The sequence below is a fragment of the Bufo gargarizans genome, chromosome 5, assembly GCF_014858855.1.
Source record: "Bufo gargarizans isolate SCDJY-AF-19 chromosome 5, ASM1485885v1, whole genome shotgun sequence".
NCBI classification, from domain to species: domain Eukaryota; kingdom Metazoa; phylum Chordata; class Amphibia; order Anura; family Bufonidae; genus Bufo; species Bufo gargarizans.
In genome coordinates this window covers 278,042,671-278,066,788 of record NC_058084.1, presented here as the reverse complement: position 1 = coordinate 278,066,788, position 24,118 = coordinate 278,042,671, and the positions used below count along the sequence as shown (strand labels likewise).

General features: G+C 43.1%; 1 protein-coding gene across 1 annotated transcript in view; it reads left to right on the top strand.

Moving 5' to 3' along the window:
• PDCD6 (programmed cell death 6) overlaps positions 1-21,781 on the top strand; it is a 28,831-nt gene extending 7,050 nt beyond the window's left edge. The window contains exons 2-6 of the mRNA XM_044293014.1: positions 2,101-2,162; positions 13,096-13,140; positions 14,638-14,796; positions 17,540-17,649; positions 20,509-21,781. Coding sequence (XP_044148949.1) covers positions 2,101-2,162; positions 13,096-13,140; positions 14,638-14,796; positions 17,540-17,649; positions 20,509-20,607 — 475 coding nt within the window. The 3' untranslated portion in view covers positions 20,608-21,781. The remainder of the gene's footprint in view (positions 1-2,100; positions 2,163-13,095; positions 13,141-14,637; positions 14,797-17,539; positions 17,650-20,508) is intronic.
• Positions 21,782-24,118: the final 2,337 nt, after the last annotated feature.

Below are 24,118 nucleotides of genomic sequence, written 5' to 3'. Positions count from 1 at the left end.
CTTTTAGAGATCATTTCATCTTCAACTTGCTTCGCTGTTCACAGTAACGGTAATTCTGACCAGGGGTGCCCAAACTTTTGCATGCCACTGTATGTAGATGGCATACCCTCATCCTAGATGTGTACTTTAACCCCTTAAGGGGTCATTTCAGTTAGACCAAGTGGTCAGGGATATTGATTAGTTTTTATTAAAGGTCGGCCCTCTACCGGTCACAAGAATACGGACCTGTATTACCTGTTTCCATTCATCTGACTCCTGTAACAACAGAGTTACAGTTGCCAGGAAATAATCTGTTGGTTACATAAGAGGTAGGTCCCAGGAGCACCGGCTTTGTGGAGCGCTGCTGCCTGTCTTATGTGTTATTTTTAAATTCGTCAATCCAAATTCATTTATAAAAGAAACCAGGTACTAAATGAAACAAACCCCAAAATGGGAGCAAATCCATATGTTCAGAAATGCATTTCCCTGCTTGTCTAGTCCATGTTTACACTCAGCAGGGAAGTTATGTTGCAGAAACTGCCTCAAATCTGCAGGAAAGTCGGCATATTTCTTCACACGGCACCCTTTAAATTGCAGTGGGTGAAATGTCTGGCTAAGGCTACTTTCACGCACTTTCGTTTAGGTGCGGATCCGTCTGGTATCTGCACGGACGGATCCGCACCTATAATGCAAACGCTTAGATCCGTTCAGAACGGATACGTTGGCATTACCATGAACATTGTTCATGATAATGCAAACTGATCCGTCCAGACTTTCAATGTAAAGTCAATGGGGGACAGATCCGTTTGAAAATTGAGCCATATTGTGTCAAATTCAAACGGATCTGTCCCCATTGACTTACATTGTAAGTCCGGACGGATCCGTTTGCCTCCGCACGGCCAGGCGGACACCCGAACGCTGCAAGCAGCGTTCAGGTGTCCGTCTGCTGAGCGGAGCGGAGGCTGAACGCTGCCAGACTGATGCATTCTGAGCGGATCCGCGTCCACTCAGAATGCATTAGGGCTGGACGGATGCGTTCGGGGCCGCTTGTGAGAGCCTTCAAACGGAGCTCACAAGCGGACACCCGAACGCTAGTGTGAAAGTAGCCTAAGCCCTTATTCACACAGGCTTTTTAAACAGTATCTAAATGCACTTTGTTGCATACTTATGTGTGAATGTGGCTTTACAGGGGGATGTATGCTTGACACGAATTCTGGAACTGATTTCCATGTTATGTACTAGCTTCTTCAGGCTAGACTCCGAAAACTGCCACATTCCCAGTCACAATGGTGTCAATGAAATGTCTAGTGTTAAATATCATGGCAGCAGTCTAATGTAAATGTTTAGTTAGATGAAACGTTAAGGTGATACAATTCCATGGTGATGAATGTGCGATCATATGTAATCCTATTGAGCCACAGAATACAGATAACGTTGTGGGGAGAAAATGAAATGATACATGAGACGTGGGCAAGTATATATCTGAGACTGTTACAGGAGGTTTCCCAGCTTACGTGTTCACTATCTAGACCACAAGGTGCTGGCACTCTTATTCAATAACTAAGTGGTCATGTGATTGGGGAGGATGCCCTCAGTCATGGGCCACTGATGGATCACTGCACAAGGAGGACCTTCAGGGTCTACATGAGATGGAGGATCCATGGAGCTTTGGGAATACAACTGTATTACTAAGTGCTTTATAGCGGTTCTCCAGGCTTTTCAAAAAATCCGTCAGTCTTCTGTCCTGTGGAGGCCAGACAGTTTCCTCGGCACTTAATGTTCCACTGCACTCACGTGGCTGCAGGCTCCTCCACTAAGCTCGCGACCGAATGGTTTCCTGAGTCGTCCTGTTTGGCTGCATTTACAGGGGACCTGTTCAGGTGGTCAGAGAGAATCTGCAGGACGACAAGGGGTACATACTGAGGAAACCATCTTGCCTGGTTGAAAGGCTGCCGGATTTTTAGAAAAGGCTGAAGAACCTCAGTGCTGGAAAAAACCTGAACATGGAAACGCAGCCTGGTATATCCACCCAGCGTCTATGAGCTCCAGGTCACAAAGTTACTGAGGTTCTGTATTGGATAGCTTTATTGTGACTAATATCTTCTTTATTGTCACCCGCAGAGTGGACACAGACAACAGTGGCATTATATCGGACATTGAACTGCAGCAAGCTTTATCCAATGGTGAGGAAACCTTGTGTATGAGATTCATAGTCCTGCATGTGCTCCTCGGTGGTCATGGACCGCTTCGGACTCCATAATGTTTTACTTCTTACAGCATCTGTCAATTTGTACAAGGTCTAGTATAGAGAAATAAACTGCACAGAAGGATTTTTCTGAGCGGCTCCTTGCTGGCATGTTCAGCAGGACTGAGATGTTCAGTGTGTGGCTTACAGCTCAGAAACCTGGGTTTGCTGTCCCGTCAGTTGGAAAATAAGACCATGCCCTAGTTTACACAATGGAGCTCTATGTCTACAGGAAAATAGCTGTGTTGGTTTCCAAGGAAGATGAGAGGTTGATGTTTTCTGACACAGACCCTCCAGTGTACCTTGTAGGAGGAAATCTTCCATAGTTCAGTAATGCCGGAACTTGGGGCACTGTAAGTTGGTTCTTCTGGTAGGACACTTTTTCTCCAGCACAGCCTGTAAGTTACTGATCTGTATATCTGCAGCATCATGACACCTATGGCTCAGCTCTAAGCACTTACCCTTTTGCTTTTTGCTCCGTCCACTATTATGTTTCTGTTGCAGACAGCTGCCACAAGCAGCTGGTATCGTGGAGGTGCCCAATGTTGGACCCCTACCGATCTAAAAGGTGGAAACCCCTTTTAAAGGGGTTGTCTAGGACCTAGATACTTGAACAGGAGCTGAGCTGCAGTACACCAGCACAGTCACCACACAGGGCTTTCTGCTTCTGTCCACTGTTAGGTTTCTGCTGCTGGCAGATTGGTCAGGATCTGACAAGGAACCCCCACCAATCTATCCTCCGGATCATCAATATGTAAAGGGTAGAAATGCCCTTTAAAGGGTCAGGATCACACTGAATATGGACTGCAAAAATCTGTTCTTAAAAATAAATAGATGGTTGGCTAGGCATTCAGTAATGAGAGCCACAAACCCCTGGCACACATCTGGGTACAGAGGATTGGTATAAAAAACGTCTTGCTGAAAGAAATTATTTTAACTATTTCACAGAGTGTTCTTGTTCGTCAGTAATTCAGTTTGGTTGTCTTAACAGTAGGAAAAAAGGAGCGCACATCTATCTGCCATGCAGTGATGTATTGCTGATGAGCCTAATTTATATACACGGGTCTCGGAGTATGTTTTAATCAGAAGGCATAGGCCCACTCACCATGTCATGATGGCCTCTTTCAAGTGAGTCTCTTGGAAAGGTGAGCTTTTGTGGTCTGTTCACATGGTGCAGTGCTGCCTGATGTTGTGACTGTGGGGTGGCCCCGAGCCTAGGGGACTTCTAGCCTTCTAGTAGGGTGCTGTCCCCACCAGTGCTATGTTGTATAGGGACCATCTTAAAAAAGGTTATGTAGTTGTCATGTGCAATTTGATCAAAACGTATACGAAGCAATAGATCCCTGCATAACATGTATGTGAAATGTTACTTGTCTTGTAGCATTTAGCATCTCTATGTGAACTGAATTTGCATGTAAATACAGTGAGATCTCCTATTTGTCCCGTAAACCATATGATCTAAATGGTCATTGTCGTTTCCAACAATAGTACAGATGAATATAAGAAACTTTAATAGACTTTCTCTGATATAGAAGATATTTCTCCCTCTAGCAGAAATAATCCTCCATTGTATTTGGATATCTATGTGCATTATGTGTGTCTCTATCTTTAAATAAGCTCTTGTAAGGCAGGGTTCACATCATGTTGCCATCCATGCCTCAGATCCGTCACCATAGACTTCCACTATAAAAAGAACGTCTGCGGGATAGAAAAACGTGTGTGTGTTTGTTTTATTCTCAGGTGCCGCTCCTGAAGGGGTTAATTGTGCGTATCATAGACCCCTGTAAAAGATCAGGGCTGCCAGGCAGCAGACCCCACGCCCCCCCCCTCCCCAGTTTGAATATCGTTGGTGGCCAGTGCGGCCCCCCCCCCCCTCCCGCTATTGTAATAATAACATTGGTGGCACAGTGTGCGGCACCCCCCCTCCCTCCCTCTATTGCATTAACATTGGTGGCAGTGTGCGCCCTTCCCCCTTCCTCCCTCTATTGTTTTAATACATTGGTGGCACAGTGTGCGGCCTCCCCTCTCCCCCCCAGGGTAGAAGCATCATACTTACCTGCTGGCTGCTGCGATGTCTGTGTCCGGCCAGGAGCTCCTCCTACTGGTAAGTGACAGCAATGCGCCGCACAGACCTGTCACTTACCAGTAGGAGGAGCTCCCGGCCGGACACAGACATCGCAGCAGCCAGCAGGTAAGTATGATGCTTCTACTATTGCTAAGTAACCATGGCAACCAGGACTGCAGTAGCGTCCTGGTTGCCATGGTTACCGATCGGAGCCCCAGCGATTAAACTGGGACTCCGATCGGAACTCCACTGACACCAATGATTGGGGTGGTTGAGGGGAGGCCGCACGCTGCCACCAATGTATTAAAACAATAGAGGGAGGAAGGGGGGGGGGGGGGCACACTGCCACCAATGTTAATGCAAGGGAGAGAGGGGGGCCGCACACTGTGCCACCAATGCTATTATTACAATAGAGGGGGGTGGGGGGGGGCGCACTGACCACCAATGAAATTTAAACTGGGGAGGGCGGGGGTCTGCCCCCTGCTGCCTGGCAGCCCCGATCTCTTACAGGGGGCTATGATACGCACAATTAACCCCTTCAGGTGCAGCACCTGAGGGGTTAATTGTACGGATCACAACCCCCCTGTAAGAGATCGGGTGCTGCCAGGAAGCAGGGGGCAGTCATGTACACAGTTCGTTGTATATTCTAACTAGAAGCGTCCCTATCACCATGGGAACGCCTCTGTGTTAGAATATACTGTCGGATCTGAGTTTTCACGAAGTGAAAACTCAGCTCTGAAAAAGCTTTTATGCAGACGGATCTTCGGATCCGTCTGTATGAAAGTAACCTGATGCCAATCTTGTGTGCATCCGTGTTCTTTCACGGACCCATTGACTTGAATGGGTCAGTGAACCGTTGTCCGTCAAAAAAAATAGGACAGGTCATATTTATTTTGACGGACAGGATACACGGATCACTGTCTCGGCTGCAAAATGGTGCATTTTCCGAGTGTGTGTGTGTGTTTGTGGTGTGTGTTTTTTTTTTTTTTTTTTTTTTTTTTTTTTTTTTTTTTTTTCCCCTCTCCCACGGACCCCGGAAAACAGCACAGCGGCCACGGATGCACACAACGGTCGTGTGCATGAGGCCTTAAAGGGAACCTGTCATGTGGATATTTGATTTATAATCTAAAATATATATATATATATATATATATATATAATCTCATTAACTACTAAAAAGTGCCTTTAGATGTATTCACTTACTGGTGTGACAGATGGTTACCTCATAATATACACACAAAGATGCTGCATGCTAATGAGCTGATTTGAGTCCAGCGTTTGTTTTGTTTATTCAGAGATTTAGCCACTCCCCTGACCACCTGCTGCTGATTCATATGGAAAAGAACTGTCAATCAGCAGCAGGTAGGCGGGGAGAGTCAGGAGTTCATAAATATTCATGACTCATCATTATCAGCTGGAGCTTTTCAATACAAGATGTTGGCAGATTGACTGGGTCAATTAAAGAAAGTGACCTGGCATTTTGCTAAGAGAATCTCTCACTTATTTATGTTGCCCTTAGTTAGGACACCATAAAACTGGTGACTGGTTCCCTTTTAACTATGTGGTAAAACTGACTGACTGGTGTTCTTCATTCTCTGGGTTAGTACTATTAGGCCGGAAATACATCTGTATAGTTTTTCTTGTGTCTAAGTATAGAAAAAAAAATTACAACTTTGGAAGATCTATTTTAACTTTGTCTTTTTGATCAGTTTTTATTTAAAAAAAAAAAGTGATGAAAAAAATGCCGAACAGTCTATTTTTTTTAATTCCCCTGTTACACCATTCACCATATAGGATAATGTTTTTATTTTAATGGTACTGGCATTTTGCCCATTTAATAGATAGATAGATCTTTTATCCTATAGAAAAATGTGTATATTACAATTCAGTGCTACCACCTGCTGGCCTAAACTGTAATAAACCTAGAAGCCTAGTAAAGGCTCTGACTTATTACTTTACTGGATTGCCTTCCCTAATCTACTTCTGGGGGAGGCGCTTCTGGGTTTTTGGCCTCTCTGATGCTGTTGTCACATTTGACCGTGGCATGTGAGGGGTTATATATTCGTGATTGGCATTACCGCTGGATCGCTGACTTTAGGCCTGGGTGTCTGCTGTGTGAAAAATCAGGTGTGCAGTTGCTATGGTGCCTACTCTGCTCCAGAGTGGTGCTATCTTTAAAGGTCTTTAACCCCTTCACAACAAGGGACATACTATTACGTCACATGTTGTGAAGGAGTTAAAGGGACACGGTCACCTGGATTTTACTTACTGAGCTAATGACATCACCACATTAGTCTCCACGATTTACATTACAATATACTAGTATTACTGCCCTGTGTCTTTTTATTTGGTCTATAAAATTAGTTTTATTAATACTTTAAAGTGCCTCAATAAGGAGCCCAAGGGGATGTCCCTCTGGTCGTTGGAGCCCAGCACCGCCCCACTGCTAATTTATTCACTGCTCAGCGCCGACGTAATGTTTGTGGAGTGCCCATTTGTACAGCTGGCACATGCGCGATGAGTTCTGTGAAGCCTATGCCAGGAGGTGCTGAGCAGTGAATAAATTAGCAGTCGGGCGGTGCTGGGCTCCGAAGTAATGGGAGCAGTTATACTCCAATGGCCGGAGGGACGTCCCTTTGGGCTTTTTATTGAAGTACTTTACTTATTAATAAAACTAATTTTATAGACCAAAGACACAGGGCAGTAATACTAGTATATTTTAATGTAAATCGTGCAGACTAATGTGGTGATGTTAATAGCTCAGTAAGTAAAATCCAGGTCAGTGTTCCTTTTTAAAGACCTTTTACACAGGCCAATGATCCGTGGGATGTGCTTTCATAAATCATTGCTCTTTCTTAGGGTGGGTTCACATCTCGTTTTTTTTCTATCTGGTTAACGTATACAAAAAGTGTGTGTATACACACACACACACACACCCACACACCACACACCACACACCACACACCGGATGCCTCAGACTGCCATAAAGTGGCATCCGTTCATCATAGTTTCATTGTGGAAAAAAAAACATGCTAACATATATGTCAAACAAAGGCATAAAGCGTCATGTGAACTCGCCCTGATCAGGGAACCAATCAGCCGACAAAAGTATTGGGGCACACTGCTTAATATAAAAGGCCTTATTTGGGTATTCTCCATGTTGTCTCTGTTGGACATCTCTTATTTATATCTTATATTTCTACCTCAAATTTCAGCAAAGAGTTAAAGTGAAGAAACAGCTTGATTATTGGTGAATAATTGGCACGTGGCAGAGGTCTCTAGGTGACTGATGAAAACCTAGATTTTCTAACCAGGACAGATGAGCTGGTGGAGTCTTAGTGACAGATTCATGTACTTGATTATTAGGCAGTTGTTAGATTTTATTGTGATGGGATCAGATGAACATGGCTAAAAGGTTAAATACAGTATCTCACAAAGTGAGTACACCCTCACATTTTTGTAAATATTTTTTTCTAACTTTTAATGGGATAACACTGAAGATCTGACACATTGATACAATGTAGAGTAGTCAGTGTACAGCCTGTATAACAGTGTAAATTTGGTGTGCCCTCAAAATAACTCAACACAGCCATTAATGTCTAAACCGCTGGCAACAAAAGTGAGTACACCCCTATTAGCAATTTTCTGTCCCCGTTGTCATGTGACTCCTTAGGGCTGTTTCACACAAGCGAGTCCATTGTGGGACTCGCACTCCGTGTGTGAGTGTGATCCTCTGCTCTGGATTTGCAGGAGAGCACGGCATTGTCATGATTTATAATGCTATGGGTCTCTGGCCTTTTTTTCCACAGAATCATAGTGACCTAAAGCTGTCAGTATGATTCTGTAGAAATAAGGTCAAGGAGAGGCACATGGCATTATAAATCATGATAATGCCGTTTGCTCCTGCAAGTCCAGAGTGGAGGATCACACTCGCACACGGAGCGCGATTCCCACAATGGACTCGCTCGTGTGAAAGCCCTTAGTGTTACAGGGTCTCGGGTGTGAATGGGGAGCAGGTTTGATAAATTTGGTGTTATCGCTCTCACTCCCTCATACTGGTCACTGGAAGTTCAACATGGCACCTCATGGCAAAGAACTCTCGGAGGATTTGAAAATAAAAATAAAAATTGTTGCTCTACATAAAGATGGCCGAGGCTATAAGAAGATTGCCAACACGCTGAAACTGAGCTGCAGCACGGTGCCCAAGGCCATACAGCGGTTTAACAAGACAGGTTCCACTCTGAACGGACTTCTCCATGGTCGACCAAAGAAGTTAAGTGCACGTGCTCAACGTCCTATCCAGAGGTTGTCTTTTCAAAATAGACGTATGAATGCATCTAGCATTGCTGCAGAGGTTAAAGTGGTGGTCAGCCTGTCAGTCCTCAGACCATATGCTGTACACTGCGTCAAATTGGTCTGCATGGTTGTCATCCCAGAAGGAAGCCTATTCTAAAGATATGCACACAAAAAAAAAAAAAAAAAGTTTGCTTAAGACAAGCAGACTGACATGGATTACTGGAACCACGTCCTGTGGTCTGATGAGACCAAGATAGACTTATTTGGTTCAGATGGTGTCAAGTGTGTGTGTGGTGGCAACCAGGTGAGGAGTACAAAGACAAGTGTATATTGCCTACAGTCAAGCATGGTGGTGGGAGTATCATGGTTTGGGGCTGCATGATTGCTGCCAACTGTGGGGAGCTACAGTTCATTGAGGGAACCATGAATGCCAACATGTCCTGTGACATAATGCAGCAGAGCATGATTTCCCCCCCACCCCCTTAGGACACTGGGCCACAGGGCAATATTCCAACATGGTAAAAAAAAAAATGCGCCTCCAAGAAGACCACTGCCTTGCTAAAGAAACTGAGCGTAAAGGTGCTGGACTGGCCAAGCATGTCTCCCGACCTAAACCCTATTGAGCATCTGAGGGGCGTCCTCAAACTGTTGGTGGAGGAGCGCAAGGTCTCTAACATCCACCAGATCCATGATGTTGTCATGGAGAAGATTTCAGTGGAAACCTGTGAAGCTCTAGTGAACTCCATGCCCAAGAGAGTTAAGGCAAATTATAGTGGCCACACAAAATATTGACACTTTTGGGCACAATTTGACGATTTTTCACGTAGGGGTGTACTCACTTTTTTTGTTGCCAGCAGTTTAGACATTAATGACTGTTATTTTGAGGGCGCACCAAATTTACACAAGCTGTACACTGACCACTTTACATTGTATCAAAGTGTCATATTTTCAGTGTCCCATAAAAAGATGTAATAAAATATTTGAGGGGTGTACTCACTTTTGTGAGATACTGTACATTAGATATTCATGTTTATACATGCTGAAAAAGTGTAATACTAGGCGTAACTCCTCTTATGCATATTAATGTTTTGAGGTGGTCATATACAGTGCCTTGCAAAAGTATTCACCCCCTTTTTTTGTGTGTGTTTTGGTGCCTCACAACCTGGAATTAACATGGATTGTTTGAGTATTTGCATCAGTTAATTTACAGAACATACCCACAACTTTGAAGATTTTTAATTTTTTTTTTTTTTAATTGTGAAGCAAACAGCAGATAGGACAAAATAACAGAAGGTCAATGTGCATAACTATTCACCCCCCTAAAGTCAATACTTTTGTAGAGCCACCTTTTGCGGCAATCGCAGTTCCAAGTCTCTTTGGATAAGTGTCTATGAGCTTGCCACATCTTAGTCTACTTTCACACTCGCATTTTGGCTTTCTGTTTACGAGATCCGTTCAGGGCTCTCAGAAGCGGTCCAAAATGGATCAGCTTTACCCTAATGCATTCTGAGCAGATCCTTTGTCATTCAGAATGCATCAGTTTGCCTCCGATCCGTCTCCATTCCACTTTGGAGGCGGACACCAAAACACTGCTTGCAGCGTTTTGGTGTCCATTTGACGAAACTGAGCCAAACGGATCCGTCCTGACACACAATGTAAGTCAATGGGGACGGATGAGTTTTCTATGACACAATCTGGCACAATAGAAAACTGATCTCCATTGACTTTCAATGGTATTCAAGACTGATCTGTCTTGGCTATGTTACAGATAATACAAACAGATCCGTTCTGAACGGATCCGTCTGTGCAGATCCATGGTGGATACACACCAAATGTGAGTGTGAAAGTAGCCTTACCACTGGTATTTTTGCCCATTCCTCCTTGCAAAACTGCTCCAGCTGCTTCAAGTTGGATGGTTTGCGCTTGTGAACAGCAATCTTTAAGTCTGAGAACAGATTTTCTCTTGGATTGAGATCTGGGCTTTGACTAGGCCATTCCAACACATTTACATGTTTCCCCTTAAACCACTCAAGTGTTGCTTTAACAGTGTGTTTGGGGTCATTGTCCTGCTGGAAGGTGAACCTCCGTCCTAGCCTCAAATCACGCACAGAGTGGTACAGGTTTTGCTCAAGAATATCCCTGTATTTAGCACCAGCCATCTTACCCTCAACTGACCAGTTTCCCAGTACCGGAATCTGGGAATGTGTTGGAATGACCTAGTCAAAAGCCCAGATCTCATCTGTGGTCAGACTTAAAGATTGCTGTTCACAAGCGCAAACCATCCAACTTGAAGCAGCTGGAGCAGTTATGCAAGGGAGAATGGGCAAAAATACCAGTGGTAAGGCTACTTTCACACTCACGTTTGGTGTGTATCTGCCATATCTCAAACGGTACATCCTAGAGGGCTGAGACCAGGTCTAAAACCTTCTAGGACACCTGATGTACCTGTGTGTCAAATTTGGCGATTGTAAATGCGATTGCGGGTTCCGTTGGCGTACATACATTCACACATACTTATCTTTATATATTAGATAGGGGTTAGTATGATGTTATTTCATAATTTAGTTTTTATTTGTCAAAACTGCAAAAAATTGTCCTGGCTACCAGAGGTGCAGAAGGTCTTAAAAACAAAACAAAAAAATAAACCTGACAACAAAAGGGTTACACGTTATCATTGATCAGCATTTATTAAAGGGGTTGTGCAGCCAGTAATATTGATTGATTGACCTATCCTCAATAACTAATCTGTGGGGGTCACTACCTATCAGCTGTTTGAAAAAGAGCTGGCGCTCATGCAAGCACTACTTGAATGGCACAAGCACTTGTAATTGCCCTGCACCTCTGAGATGACACGCAGTCTAATCTTGAAAAGCAATAGTACTGATCCCCCTATGGGACAAAGGGGTAAAACTTAGCATTTAATAATAATTCTAAAAGAAGTAGACACTAGAGGATGGACCTCTGTAACAAATAACATAAACACAGAAACATACGCATACAGTATGGGAAAAAAAGGAACGTTCTCACCCGGGTGTTGTTGACCGGGGGTTCTCTCAAGCAGTATTAAGAATAGAGACGGACCCGTGATGGTAAATCGCCATAGTGGAAGGTGCCAAGCGTGTGTACCCCTGTGCAGTGTTTGGGTACCAGGGTGGATTATCCCTAGAAAACCCTATACAAAGGACAGGGGCTAGTACGCCCTACCTATCTATATGGGGAGCTTGCCCCGCAAGGAGCGTCCCCGTCCGGATACCTGACCCTGTAAGGGCAGAATCACTAATAAACCCTATGTAGGTGCTCCCGACGTGTCACGTTTCATTTTGTCGGGAGCACCTACATAGGGTTTATTAGGGATTCTGCCCTTACAGGGTCAGGTATCCGGACGGGGACGCTCCTTGCGGGGCAAGCTCCCCGTATAGATAAGTAGGGCGTACTAGCCCCTGTCCTTTTTGTATAGGGTTTTCTAGGGATAATCCACCCTGGTACCCAACACCGCACAGGGGTACACACGCTTGGCACCTTCCAGTATGGCGATTTACCATCACAGGTCAGTCTCTATTCTTAATACTGCTTGAGAGAACCCCCCGGTCAACATCAACACCCGGGTGAGAATGTTCCTTTTCTCTTTTCCATACTGTATGCGTATGTTTAGTCTAGGCCCCGTGTGCTGTGTTTGTTTTTTTTTTGTTACAGAGGTTCATCCTCTAGTGTCTACTTATCTTAGAATTATCGTTATTAAATGCTAAGTTTTACCCCTCTGTCCCCTAGGAGATCAGTACTATTGCTACATTAATTTTGGGAGTAATTAGGTCTGGTCGTCAAACCGGGCCTTTTTGTGTCATTTCTAATCTTGAAAAGCAAGTAGAGCTCGTCTGAGCACCCATCGGTAGGGGTGCAGCAATCAATATGAGATGACTGGACAACTCCTTTTAAATGGATGCCACTATAGCCCATGGGTAATGGATGCCTCTGTTGGGCATCTAATCTAATGTAGAACTTCGTGGCACTCTGCCAATAAATGCTCTTAGTTGGGTTCCCACCCCGTATATAACAACAAAGAACTCCAACAGTTATGATGCGGAAGGGTGAACTTTTATTGAAGTGCGGCCTTTACATACAGTGACGTTTCGGCCTGATGTGGCCTTTATCAAACTGGTGCCGCTTAGAGGAGAGGGGAAAGTGTAGAAATGGCTGCACTCCGACACTCTGGGTAGCGCGCAGCTATTGCCTACACTTTTCTGTCTCCTCTAAGCGGCACCAGTTTGATAAAGGCCACATCAGGCCGAAACGTCACTGTATGTAAAGGCCGCACTTCAATAAAAGTTCGCCCTTCCGCATCATAACTGCTGGAGTTTGCTTTTCTGTCACAGTCTCCCTTTTAACATGTAAACGTGGGATCTTAGCGTGCCATATGCATTAAATGTGAACAAGGCCCAAAGTAAACTAACACATCTGTAAACTACTGTTCATATACTTCAGTCTTTTACTAAACTCTTCCTTCTGCTTTCAGGTACCTGGACACCGTTTAACCCTGGCACTGTCCGAGCTATTATCTGTAAGTTCATGTTCACATATATAGGCTCTCATTTATCAAGACCAAAGTGTGCAAAGCATCGCCTAGCCCTGTGTCAAATGCTTCCTCCGGCAGTCTGTGTGCTCGTAGCTGGCGTACATTTCAGTCCTCATTTACACCCGTTTCTGGCATAAATAATGGATGGGCTGGTGACCCTGGGTTTGGCAACTTTTTAACGGCAAAACCATGGATTTGGGAGATGGTTGCGCCACCATATTTTTAATCCTCACCCTCTATTCTGCGGTAGGAGAAGACTGATCAGTGGGTGATTTATACTTTCCCATAGTTCAGATTTTTCAAGCTTTTGCAAGTCATCTGTTCTTAGGCAGCAGCCAAGATCTAATTTATGGAAGTTCTAATATTGAAGGGTGGTGTGTATCCCTGGAGTGTATAGGTGTGTCAGTAAATGACATGGTGGCGTAGCAAGATGAGGCAAGTATGAATTCTGTTTACTAAGTGATCGGATCCTCATGTGTCATATCGCTATGAACGAGATGGGCTCATCTCAAAGTCTGCTGTGAAGCTGCAGATTTCCACCACTAGCTGATGCAACACGGCTATTTTTTTGCTTTTCCCGTTCCACATTTTGAAACGCCAGTTGTAACCTACATGAAGTTCAAGTTTCTTGTAGTCCCTTGTACTACTGATTTATGCAAAGTTGTGTGAAAAGTTAGTGATCATTTGAAAGGGGTTGTCTCAGTTCAGCAAATGGCATTTATCATGTAGAGTAGGTTAATACAAGGCACTTACTAATATATTGTGACTAGCTGAAGGACCCGGCTTTGCTCGGTATATTTAATCTATGTGTGTGTCATTAAAAGATATCAATTCTATCCACTATAACAGTAACCTCCACAGCCCCCCACCCCTTAAAGGGTTTCTACCACCTCATTTTGACCTAATTAGCTCTCAGACACTAGCGATCTGCTAGTGTCTGATCTACCTAACAATGCTATTTTCAGACCTTTGTGTGGATCCGTTTCACTAAAAAACATAGTTTTATTGATATGCTAATGAGCCTCTAGGTGCTATGGGGGTGTCTTTTCAGCACCTAGAGGCTCGGTCTACTCGCACTGTATGCCGCCCCGCTCGTCCGTCAAGCCCGCCCATCTCCTTTAGAATGCCATCCTCAATCTCATTTATCGGCCGAATTCTGCCGCCTGCGCCATCTGTTCGTCGGAGATGTCTGTGCAGGGAGCGGTCAGACATTCACTGACTAATACAGACGCGCCTGCGTATCCAGGGTGGTCATGGCAATTAAGCCAGCAAAGAAGGCAATATGGATAATCGCAATATATTAAGTGCCTTGTATTAATGTTTTCTACATGACAAATGCCATATGCTAATGTGAGGCAACTCCTAGAATTGGGAAACAACAACCCCCCCCCCCCCCCCCCTTATGTTTCAGCCCTGATTTTATATTATTTCCACTTTGGTATTGTGTACTGAGTGATACTGTTTTTTCATTGTATATTTCAGCCATGTTTGACAGGGATTACAAAGGCGGTGTGAACTTCCATGAGTTTACAGGGGTGTGGAAATATATCACTGATTGGCAGACTATATTTCGGTCCTATGACAGAGATAATTCTGGATCGATTGACAAGAATGAATTAAAGCAAGCCTTAACAGGTTTTGGTAAGTCTTCCATACAAATACTGTGGCACTGGCAATGCTGCCTGCTCAGACCGATATTATGAATTTCCAACAAGTGGTGGGCACTTCGCTGGTTACGGGGTGCTGGTGGAGATGAGCAGTAATATAGAAGACAGCTCTAACGTCTTGCAGCATGCTCCTTTCTTCATAGCAAGTACAGCCTCTTTACAGGTCACATTTCAGCCCACCCACAGCAATTTTCAACGACATAAGCACACAATATGCCAGTGTCGCATATATACTTAGTCCAGAGGTCAGGGGTGACCCAGGTGATGAACAATTCAGAATACAGAGCAGTGATGCTTATATTGCCTCAAAACCTAATGCAATATGAAAGTTTCTGAACCTGTACTCCCCCCACTAGTAATATCTGAGTGGCTGTCACAACTAATGGCCATCTCATATTCTGTTTAACACTCCGGGGTCCATGGTTGGAAGGGTGTGGATCCAGGAGGCCTCTCTACTCCATAGCTGTGATACTTGTATTACCACCTCTTCCAGATAATTCTATGAGATCTGAAATCTGAGTTGGGCAATGGAGTGGCATTTGCCACATCAGATTGTGGACCTGTGCCTGGCTATGCAGTCAGTTTTACGGTATGTTGGATAGTCTTCCCAACAAATAAGAGACCATGAGGATACCTTGCCAGGTAGATGCTGCTGCTTCCCTTTGAAATGAATGAGGGGCTGTTTGGAGGCATTTTTGGCACTGATTCCATGTCAAAATAATGCACTTTAATCAGTGCCAAAAAACTTAGATATTCCATATGAAAGCAATGTTTGCAAAGCCTAAAAGTAGAACTCTTATTGTAAGGGTTGACTGTTTTGTGTCAATGTTAGCTCTTGTCCCTAACCCATCTACATGTTATACAGGAGGGGCAGAAAGGAGTAACACCTGACTGCAAGCTCAGTCTACACATTGTGCTTGTGGTCCGTCACCATGGATTGACACAAAATGGTAGGCGATTTTTGAATCCAGACCATTTGCAGCAGCAAGTTGCTTCATTTTATTTTATATGCATTAGGGCTCATGCACATGGCTGTAGTTTATTTTTATTTTTTTCGCTGTGCAAATTGTGGATCTGCAAAACACGGGTACTGGCTGTATGTGTTCAGCTTTTTGTGGATCGGTATGCCCTGCCATCTGTTAGAACTGCCTATTGTCTGTAAAACAGACATGTATAGGACACGTTCTATTTTTTTTGCAGGGCTGCGGAACGGACATACGAATGCGGACAGCCCACGGTTGAAATAAATGGGTGCAGGTCCAATCTGCAAAAAATGCAGATCGGATGCAGACTGAAACTACAGTTGTGTTCATTACAGGCCTTAGTGTAATACAAAAAAATGTTTGAACTTTCAGAAACTGTGAATTTAAAGGTGGAGTGGACTGGGCCTAATGGAGCATTTCAACTTTTTTTTCCTCTCCCCTCCTCCTCACTAAAGGTATGCTTAAATAGGAGCAAGAAGGAGGCTTTTGATCAATTGTAGAAGTGCTCTATAACTGGTGCCACATCCACATGCAGAGAAACTGCCAATCCTGATTGTGTAACCTCTCTTATGTGGCTTATGCCCTTACATGGTGGCTGGTGGTCTAATGACGGACAGTAAATATTCTGGTGGTTCACAATACAGAATACAGCACGGAGCTCATCTCCTCTTCAGCACAATCGCAATTCAATCTGCGTTCGGTCAACAATGCAGTAAACATGAATTACCTCCACTTTACTCCTTTAGCGATTTTATAAAGGGGACGTGGCCCTCAAGTGGTGCACATGGTGAGTGCAGTATGCAGTTTGAATAAAATCGCCCCCTTTCTCAATTTTACATATAAAAAAAATACAATAGGCATTGCTGCTTGTGTAAATGACCTATATTAAACTGTCTGTGAAATTCTGTAATGGGAAAAAATATAGTATAATTCTTTTATTTTTTATTGTCACATTACCCATCCTTAGAGTATTTTTAACCCCAGAATGGTACCAATAAAAACTAGAACTCACCCTGCAAAGACAGGCCCTCACATAGTCCTGTAGAGCAAAACATAAAAAGTAATAATTCTTTTTTAAAGTAATAAAACAAAAATAAAACTATATAAATTTGGTGTAGCTGGAATTATACTGACCCGCAGAATACCGCGCTAGTTTTAGCATATAGTGAACATCCAAAATAAAAACTTGAAAAATCATGGTGGAAATGCAATTTATTATTTTCTTGCCCGCCGAAGATTTTTCTTTTTTTTTTTTTTTTTTTCAAACCAGATATAGTGAATTAAATAGTACCATTAAAATACAACTTGTCCTGCAAAAAAATAAACTATCACATGTCTATGTGAAAGCAGGGAGAAACAACTGAAAACGCGAAAATGAAAATTTGACCAGTCCTTAAGGGGTTAATCAATACATTGAGTATCCCAAAATGTGCTACAAAAAACAAGTGTTCATACAACTACATTGATAGAAAAATAGTAAATAGTGTGGAGATTATATTATATAATTGTTTGGCGACTAAGACCCACTATGGGGTTAAAGCATATGCACACGTCCCACTATTGCTTGTCCATAATTCAGTTTCTTGTCTGAAATACCTACCTTGTATCTGATCAGATGCTCAGGCTACATCTGTTTTTATCCATGATTTACACTGCAGCTGATTGTTCAGATTTATTGTGGACTTATTGCAGACATTAACTGAATGTTTCCACCTCTTGACATTTCATGAACAGGTTATCGCTTGACAGATCAGTTTTATGATATTCTCATTAGAAAATTCGACCGGCAGAGGAGAGGACAGGTTGCCTTTGACGATTTCATCCAGTGCTGTATTGTCTTGCAGGTGAGTAGTAATATACAATTTCTTAGTGTCTGCCTTAAAGGGGTTCTACACTTTATTCTTCCTGAAGATTTATCCTTTGGCTAGGTTATCGGCATCTGATCGGTGGGGGTCCGACACCTAGGATGCTTGTAAAGGCAGCGGCGCTTGCAGTAGTGTTGTGGCCTTCTTGCTGTTTCCCACAGGCCTGTGACATCACAACTATTTCACTGGACTGGGCACGGCTCAACCCTATTCACTTCAATGGATAGATCATCAGTAAGAAATCGAGTATAAGCCGACCCGAATATAAGCCGAGGCCCCTAATTTTAGGGGCCTCGAGAATAAGACTAGGGTGGGAAATGCAGCAGCTACTGGTAAATTTCAAAAATAAAAATAGATACTGTACCAATAAAATTACATTAATTGAGGCATCAGTAGGTTAAAGGTTTTTGAATATTTATTTCAAAGAAAAACAATATGGTATCAACAATAACTTTAACAGTACAAAAACCAACTAAAGCGAATATTTGATTTTTGGGAAAATACCAGTTCATGCAAATTTTTATGCGAAAATTTAAATGCAAATTTTTGGCGAATTTTCGCAATCAAGACCTAGACTCGAGTATAAGACGAGGGGGCTTTTTGAGCACAAACATATGTGCCAAAAAACTTGTCTTATACTCGAGTATATACGGTAAGTGTAAAAGCCCTTTAAATGACATCTATGGCAGCGGGGGAGCTTAACTAGGAAAGGCCACCATATGCTACTCTAGTTTCCTCATGGCTTTTTCTGGGCGTTCATTATACAATTAAAGGGATTTTGTGACCCTGAAGAATAATGTGACAGAATTATATAACTTTAGTAGGTTTTGTGGCACTCTGTATCTGGGATGGGTGCTTCAAGTAGGATAGTCAGCCCATTTAGTACATATAAATGGTCTGTACTCCCAGACTGATGCAAAACTGAATACATTCAAGGCCAAACGCGTGTGACATCGCGATATGAGAACTTCAACGGGGTGATGACACTGGTGAAGACTGCAGCGGTGATGTCAATACAAACCGCATGTCTTCCCTGCATCCAGCAACTAGATACAGTATGTGAACCATGGAGATCTGCCCCATGTTTCTACATGTAGAAGAATCTGTTTCTTACTAAGAGTGAAGTCGGATCTGTAGCAGATTCAGCTGTAACCCAAAATACTGTGCCATTTGGCTAATGGGAGCCCTGCAAGAATTAGAATTCATTGGAATAAGGCCTATTTCACATCTGCATTTTTTTAATTTGGTTTTGAGGTGGAATAAATAGTTACAAGAATAGGTGCACTACTGTGGTGGATGCAAACAGTAACATCTGACTAAACACTCACACTGATGTTAAAAATGAGACTTTAGCCAGTATATCCTTATATTAAAGGCCTTCTGTCAGCCTACTAAACTTTTTTTTTTTTTACTAATAATCCCTATACTGCGAGCTCTGCATACATAAGTTAAATAATCATTTTGGTTCAGTAGAATTTGATAAAAAGCTATTTTTAAAATATGCAAATTACCTTGCTACCAGCAAGTAGGGCGGCTACTTGCTGGTAGCAGCCGCATCCTCCGATCCTAATGACGCCCCCTCCGCATTGTGATTGACAGGGCCAGGCAACGGAATCGTTCTCTGCTGGCCCTGCCTGTTTGCATTCAATATCTGGCGCCTGCACCGCGGCCATACCCATCTTCAATCTGCGCAGGGGCACTGAGAGGCGGCCGCTCCATCCTCAATGTGCCGATGACGTCACACCTACACCCGCCTCTCAGTGCGCCTGCGCAAATTGAAGATGGGTATGGCCGCGGCGCAGGCACCAGATATTAAATGCAAACAGGCAGGGCCAGCAGAGAACGATTCCGTTGCCTGGCCCTGTCAATCACAATGCGGAGGGGGCGTCATTAGGATCGGAGGATGCGGCTGCTACCAGCAAGTAGCCGCCCTACTTGCTGGTAGCAAGGTAATTTGCATATTTTAAAAATAGCTTTTTATCAAATTCTACTGAACCAAAATGATTATTTAACTTATGTATGCAGAGCTCGCAGTATAGGGATTATTAGTAAACAAAAAAAATACTTGAGCCCACACACCATGCCAAGGTTTCTCAAGTGGCACAGGACCTAACGCTAAACCTACCTGTACCATATGGGTAGTACCAGGAGCCAGTGGGCAAGTTACAGCAGCGTAAAGTCGGACTCATGGTAAACGGCTCCCAGTTCCCTAGAATGGGAGAAGGCTTAGAGTCCTACCCATGGGATGCCCTTAGCAACAGACCATAAATGCACAACTGCATTTGGAGTTGAGCATTTCCTGCCTTTTTGAGACCTTGTATTTGTCATTTAAAAGGTTTTGAGATCGGGCAGAGAATCTCAAAACTTGATGTAAATTGTAAATGGAGGCAAAACGGGTCAGTTTAATTCAGGTTCTGAGATCTTCTGCCAGATATCAAAACCTGAATTAAGCTACTTTCACATCAGCGGTTTTAAGTCTGCATAAATGTGTACATACATTGCTTTACTCACTGTGTAGTGAGCCTTGGTGATGGCCCAGAGCTACGTTCACTATTCTGTCTGCACTGAGCTTGTGATTTACAGGCACTTTACAGGGGAAACTAGGAATGTGACCGATAACCTGTTTTCAATGATATCCAGCAGAAATGTGACTGCAGCTCTGGTCTAGAATACAGGCTGGAACTGGTACACAAAAGGAAAGCTGTGTACTTCCATAGAGAACGAAGAGAGATTAGCATATGGTTTATTTTATGGAACACAATGGCAGAAAACATGTGCATGCTATTGTTTTTAATGGTCATAACATATTACTTAGCATTTCAATTTTTTTCTCCCTAGAAATTGACTGATGTTTTCAGACGCAGCGACACAGACCAAGATGGCTGGATACAAGTCTCATATGAACAGTATCTTTCCATGGTCTTCAGTGTCATATGATGCCTAAAGGAACCCTGGCCCAGATCAGTAACACAGACTGTATTGCCAAATCTAATTTACGGGAATGTGGCACAACTAAGGCCTGTTTCACACTGCCTTCCTGAGTTCCAGCAGAATCTCTGGATTTGGCGTTGCCAGATGTTACTGGAATGCCCACCAGCCCCACTGACTATAATTGGGTCCAGTAGAGACATTGCATCATAGTCAAAGCGGCCCTTGGGTATTCGGTTAACTTCCGGCAATGCTGGATCCAGAGAGCCTGCCGGAACTGAGAACAGCAATATGAAACAGGCCTAAGGTGCTGTGTTCAGCCGCATCCTATATTTTTCTAACATCCTCATCAAATTCTAAGTTATGTATACAAAGCTTATTTTTACTGTTTGTTAGTGATATTAATCTAGCCATATTTTTATTTGCACCGCAATTAATTAAGACAATGTCATAAATGTCTGTTTATATGAATTTGCATGTAGCTTTTGTCTTTGTGCCATGAAAAACGTTCATTGAGCCAGAAATGCATATGTGCTTGGACGTACAGTAAGCATTGCACTCTATAGAAGTACAGTGATCCCTCATGATACAATAGTCTTTTCTGACCCATCATAAGGTGAAACTAGATTCCAAATACAATGTTTCAGATCCAACCAATCAAGGACACTTCTCTGGTAAAGTAGTTGTATTCGTTGCTAGTTAGCAGCTCTTCCTGAGTGTTATATGTAAGGACTTCATTTATCTGTCTTGGTTATCTGCTTATTTTTGTTAAATCTTCATTTTCTCTTATCTTTGACATTTTGGGGCTTTGGAACCAATTACTCAACTTACAATGGTCGTCCTGGAACCAATTAATATTGTAACTTGAGGGACCACGCTACACGGTTACCACCTGTAGCCCCTACATGTCATAGGGCAACCTCTCACACATAACTGTATCGCTTAAAATACAAAGCACTCGGCACTAATAGATCATGAAATGTGAGGGAAGACATGTCATAGTAGTACTCTGCATAAAGTTACTTTGTAAGTTTTCTCCATTCGTTTATAAGCTAAATTGTGTGTGTTTCATGTTACTATGGAGCAGTGCATTGTGGGAGCTCCACTGTCACAATTATAACTGAGTCCATTGGCATTCAGAATATGAATGGAGAAGAATAAAGGGGGTTGTTTGGACCCCCCCCCCCCCCCCAAAAAAAAATATTCAGGCAACAGAACCTGTGAAAAGAAACCAACCTGCTCTGTACTGATCCCACCTGTCAGCTTCTGCATGGACAGGGACACATGTGCTGCTGGTCTCAGTAGTGATGTGTCCCAAAGCAGCAAGCTGCTGCTAGGCCATGTGCCACTTGGGAACACATCACTGCTTAATCCAGCCATTAATAATCTCCCAGATGGGGTGACTTCACTTGCTGTTTGTTGCAGACCCATACTCATTCCTGGGTGGATAACATTATTAAAATCTCCCAACATTATTACTGGGATGGTGGGTAGCGCCGCTACGAAAGCTAGTACTCTTACTCACCAGTGGCACACATATACCTATTATAATACATTGGGTTGTATAGATTTTACACTGTAGGCATCTATACTTTGGGGTAGACACTGGAATGCTATATTCCTATGGATGAGGATACTCACTCCTCTTGCATATATAGAATATGTGGCATGAAAACAATGCCCTGCCCATTGAGGACAAAGTAACTGGGTTTGGTCTGCCAGTAGATGGGTCTCCTGGAGGCGATGTATTAAGAGTTGATATTGTTTTATGGTAGATAAACGAGGGGCACTCCGTATAAGGGAATATAAGCAGCAAGTGAATGGCTATAATTATTCCTATACACAAGCCAATGTATCAAACAATAACAATGTTAAAAACATCCATAAAATATGATGAAATGCATAAAATAAATACCCAATGAACAGGGGCCCTGAGGAAAATTCGTCAGACAACCATGAGAGTCCATAAGTTCGTATTCACAAATAATCAGCAGTCCCCACAGTAGAAATAATCGCACCGGGTCTTTATACACTTGAAAAATTCAAGCCTGTGTCAGTCTCCAAAGGGATCGCATCCACAATCTGACTATGTCAGAAAAATCGTATTCGGTACTGTCCGATTAAATCCTCCAGTAAATTCAAATAGTCAGATCTATTGATAATCGTGAGGGGAATCTCTTACCCTGTTCTGTCGCTGGCTCGATGTAATGGATCGCAAACTCAGCCGATCTTACCCAAACGCGGCATCCCACGTGGTATGGAGTTTCGAACGTCACGTCTGACGTGACTCCTCGGCTGGAAAGGTAGTAAAGCAATCGATCCTTAAAGATACAGTCTCTTAATTCGAGACAGGGTAATGCTCCAGATACGAAGATCAACCCGATGGTGGTTATTTCTCCCTTGTAGATCACCCAGTTGGGACAGTGAGCCGTACCCCAGGATCTACGAGGGAGAAATAACCACTATCGGGTTGATCTTCGCATCTGGAGCATTACCTGTCTCGAATTAAGAGACTGTATCTTTAAGAAGGATCGATTGCTTTACTACCTTTCCAGCCGAGGAGTCACGTCAGCGACAGAACAGGGTAAGAGATTCCCCTCACGATTATCAATAGATCTGACTATTTGAATTTACTGGAGGATTTAATCGGACAGTACCGAATACGATTTTTCTGACAGTCAGATTGTGGATGCGATCCCTTTGGAGCCTGACACAGGCTTGAATTTTTCAAGTGTATAAAGACCCGGTGCGATTATTTCTACTGTGGGGACTGCTGATTATTTGTGAATACGAATTTATGGACTCTCATGGTTGTCTGATGAATTATTCTCAGGGCCCCTGTTCATTGGGTATTTTATTTTATGCATTTTATCATATTTTATGGATGTTTTTAACATTGTTATTGTTTGATGCATTGGCTTGTGTATAGGAATAATTATAGCCATTATTCACTTGCTGCTTATATTCCCTTATACGGAGTGCCCCTCGTTTATCTACCATTTTTTCTGATCTATTTGTGCGGTCTGGGTGGACCGAGAGGTGAGCACCCTTATCTAGTCGGTCTATAGGCGAGTCACTGATTCACACTAGTTTTCTCCATTTGATATTGTTTTATGCTATCCAATATGGCTCTTTTACGTCCCCTAACATTCCAGCTCAAGAACCTAATCATCCCTGCCATACTTAGATTTTATGTAGTAAATGATTCTCTGGTTCTGTCTAGGGACAGCGGCCTATAGATGGCACATCCTTGCTCCACAGTAATGGTTCTAACTTCTTACATCTTTCTCTCCTGACCTCAAATCTCATGGTTGCAATTCCTGCAATGTAGAGTACAACACCCCTCAAACCTTTTGCCTCTATAAAGGCAGTTTTAAAGCTCTGGCCTCCACTAGAACACCTTAGTTACAGGTCTGTGGGACAAAATAGTACCTGCTGCCAAGGTCGACCGCTTTTGGTTAGTTAAACCACCCAATCACAGGGTGGTGCTGCTAAAGCAAATGACTGTATAACCGTTTAA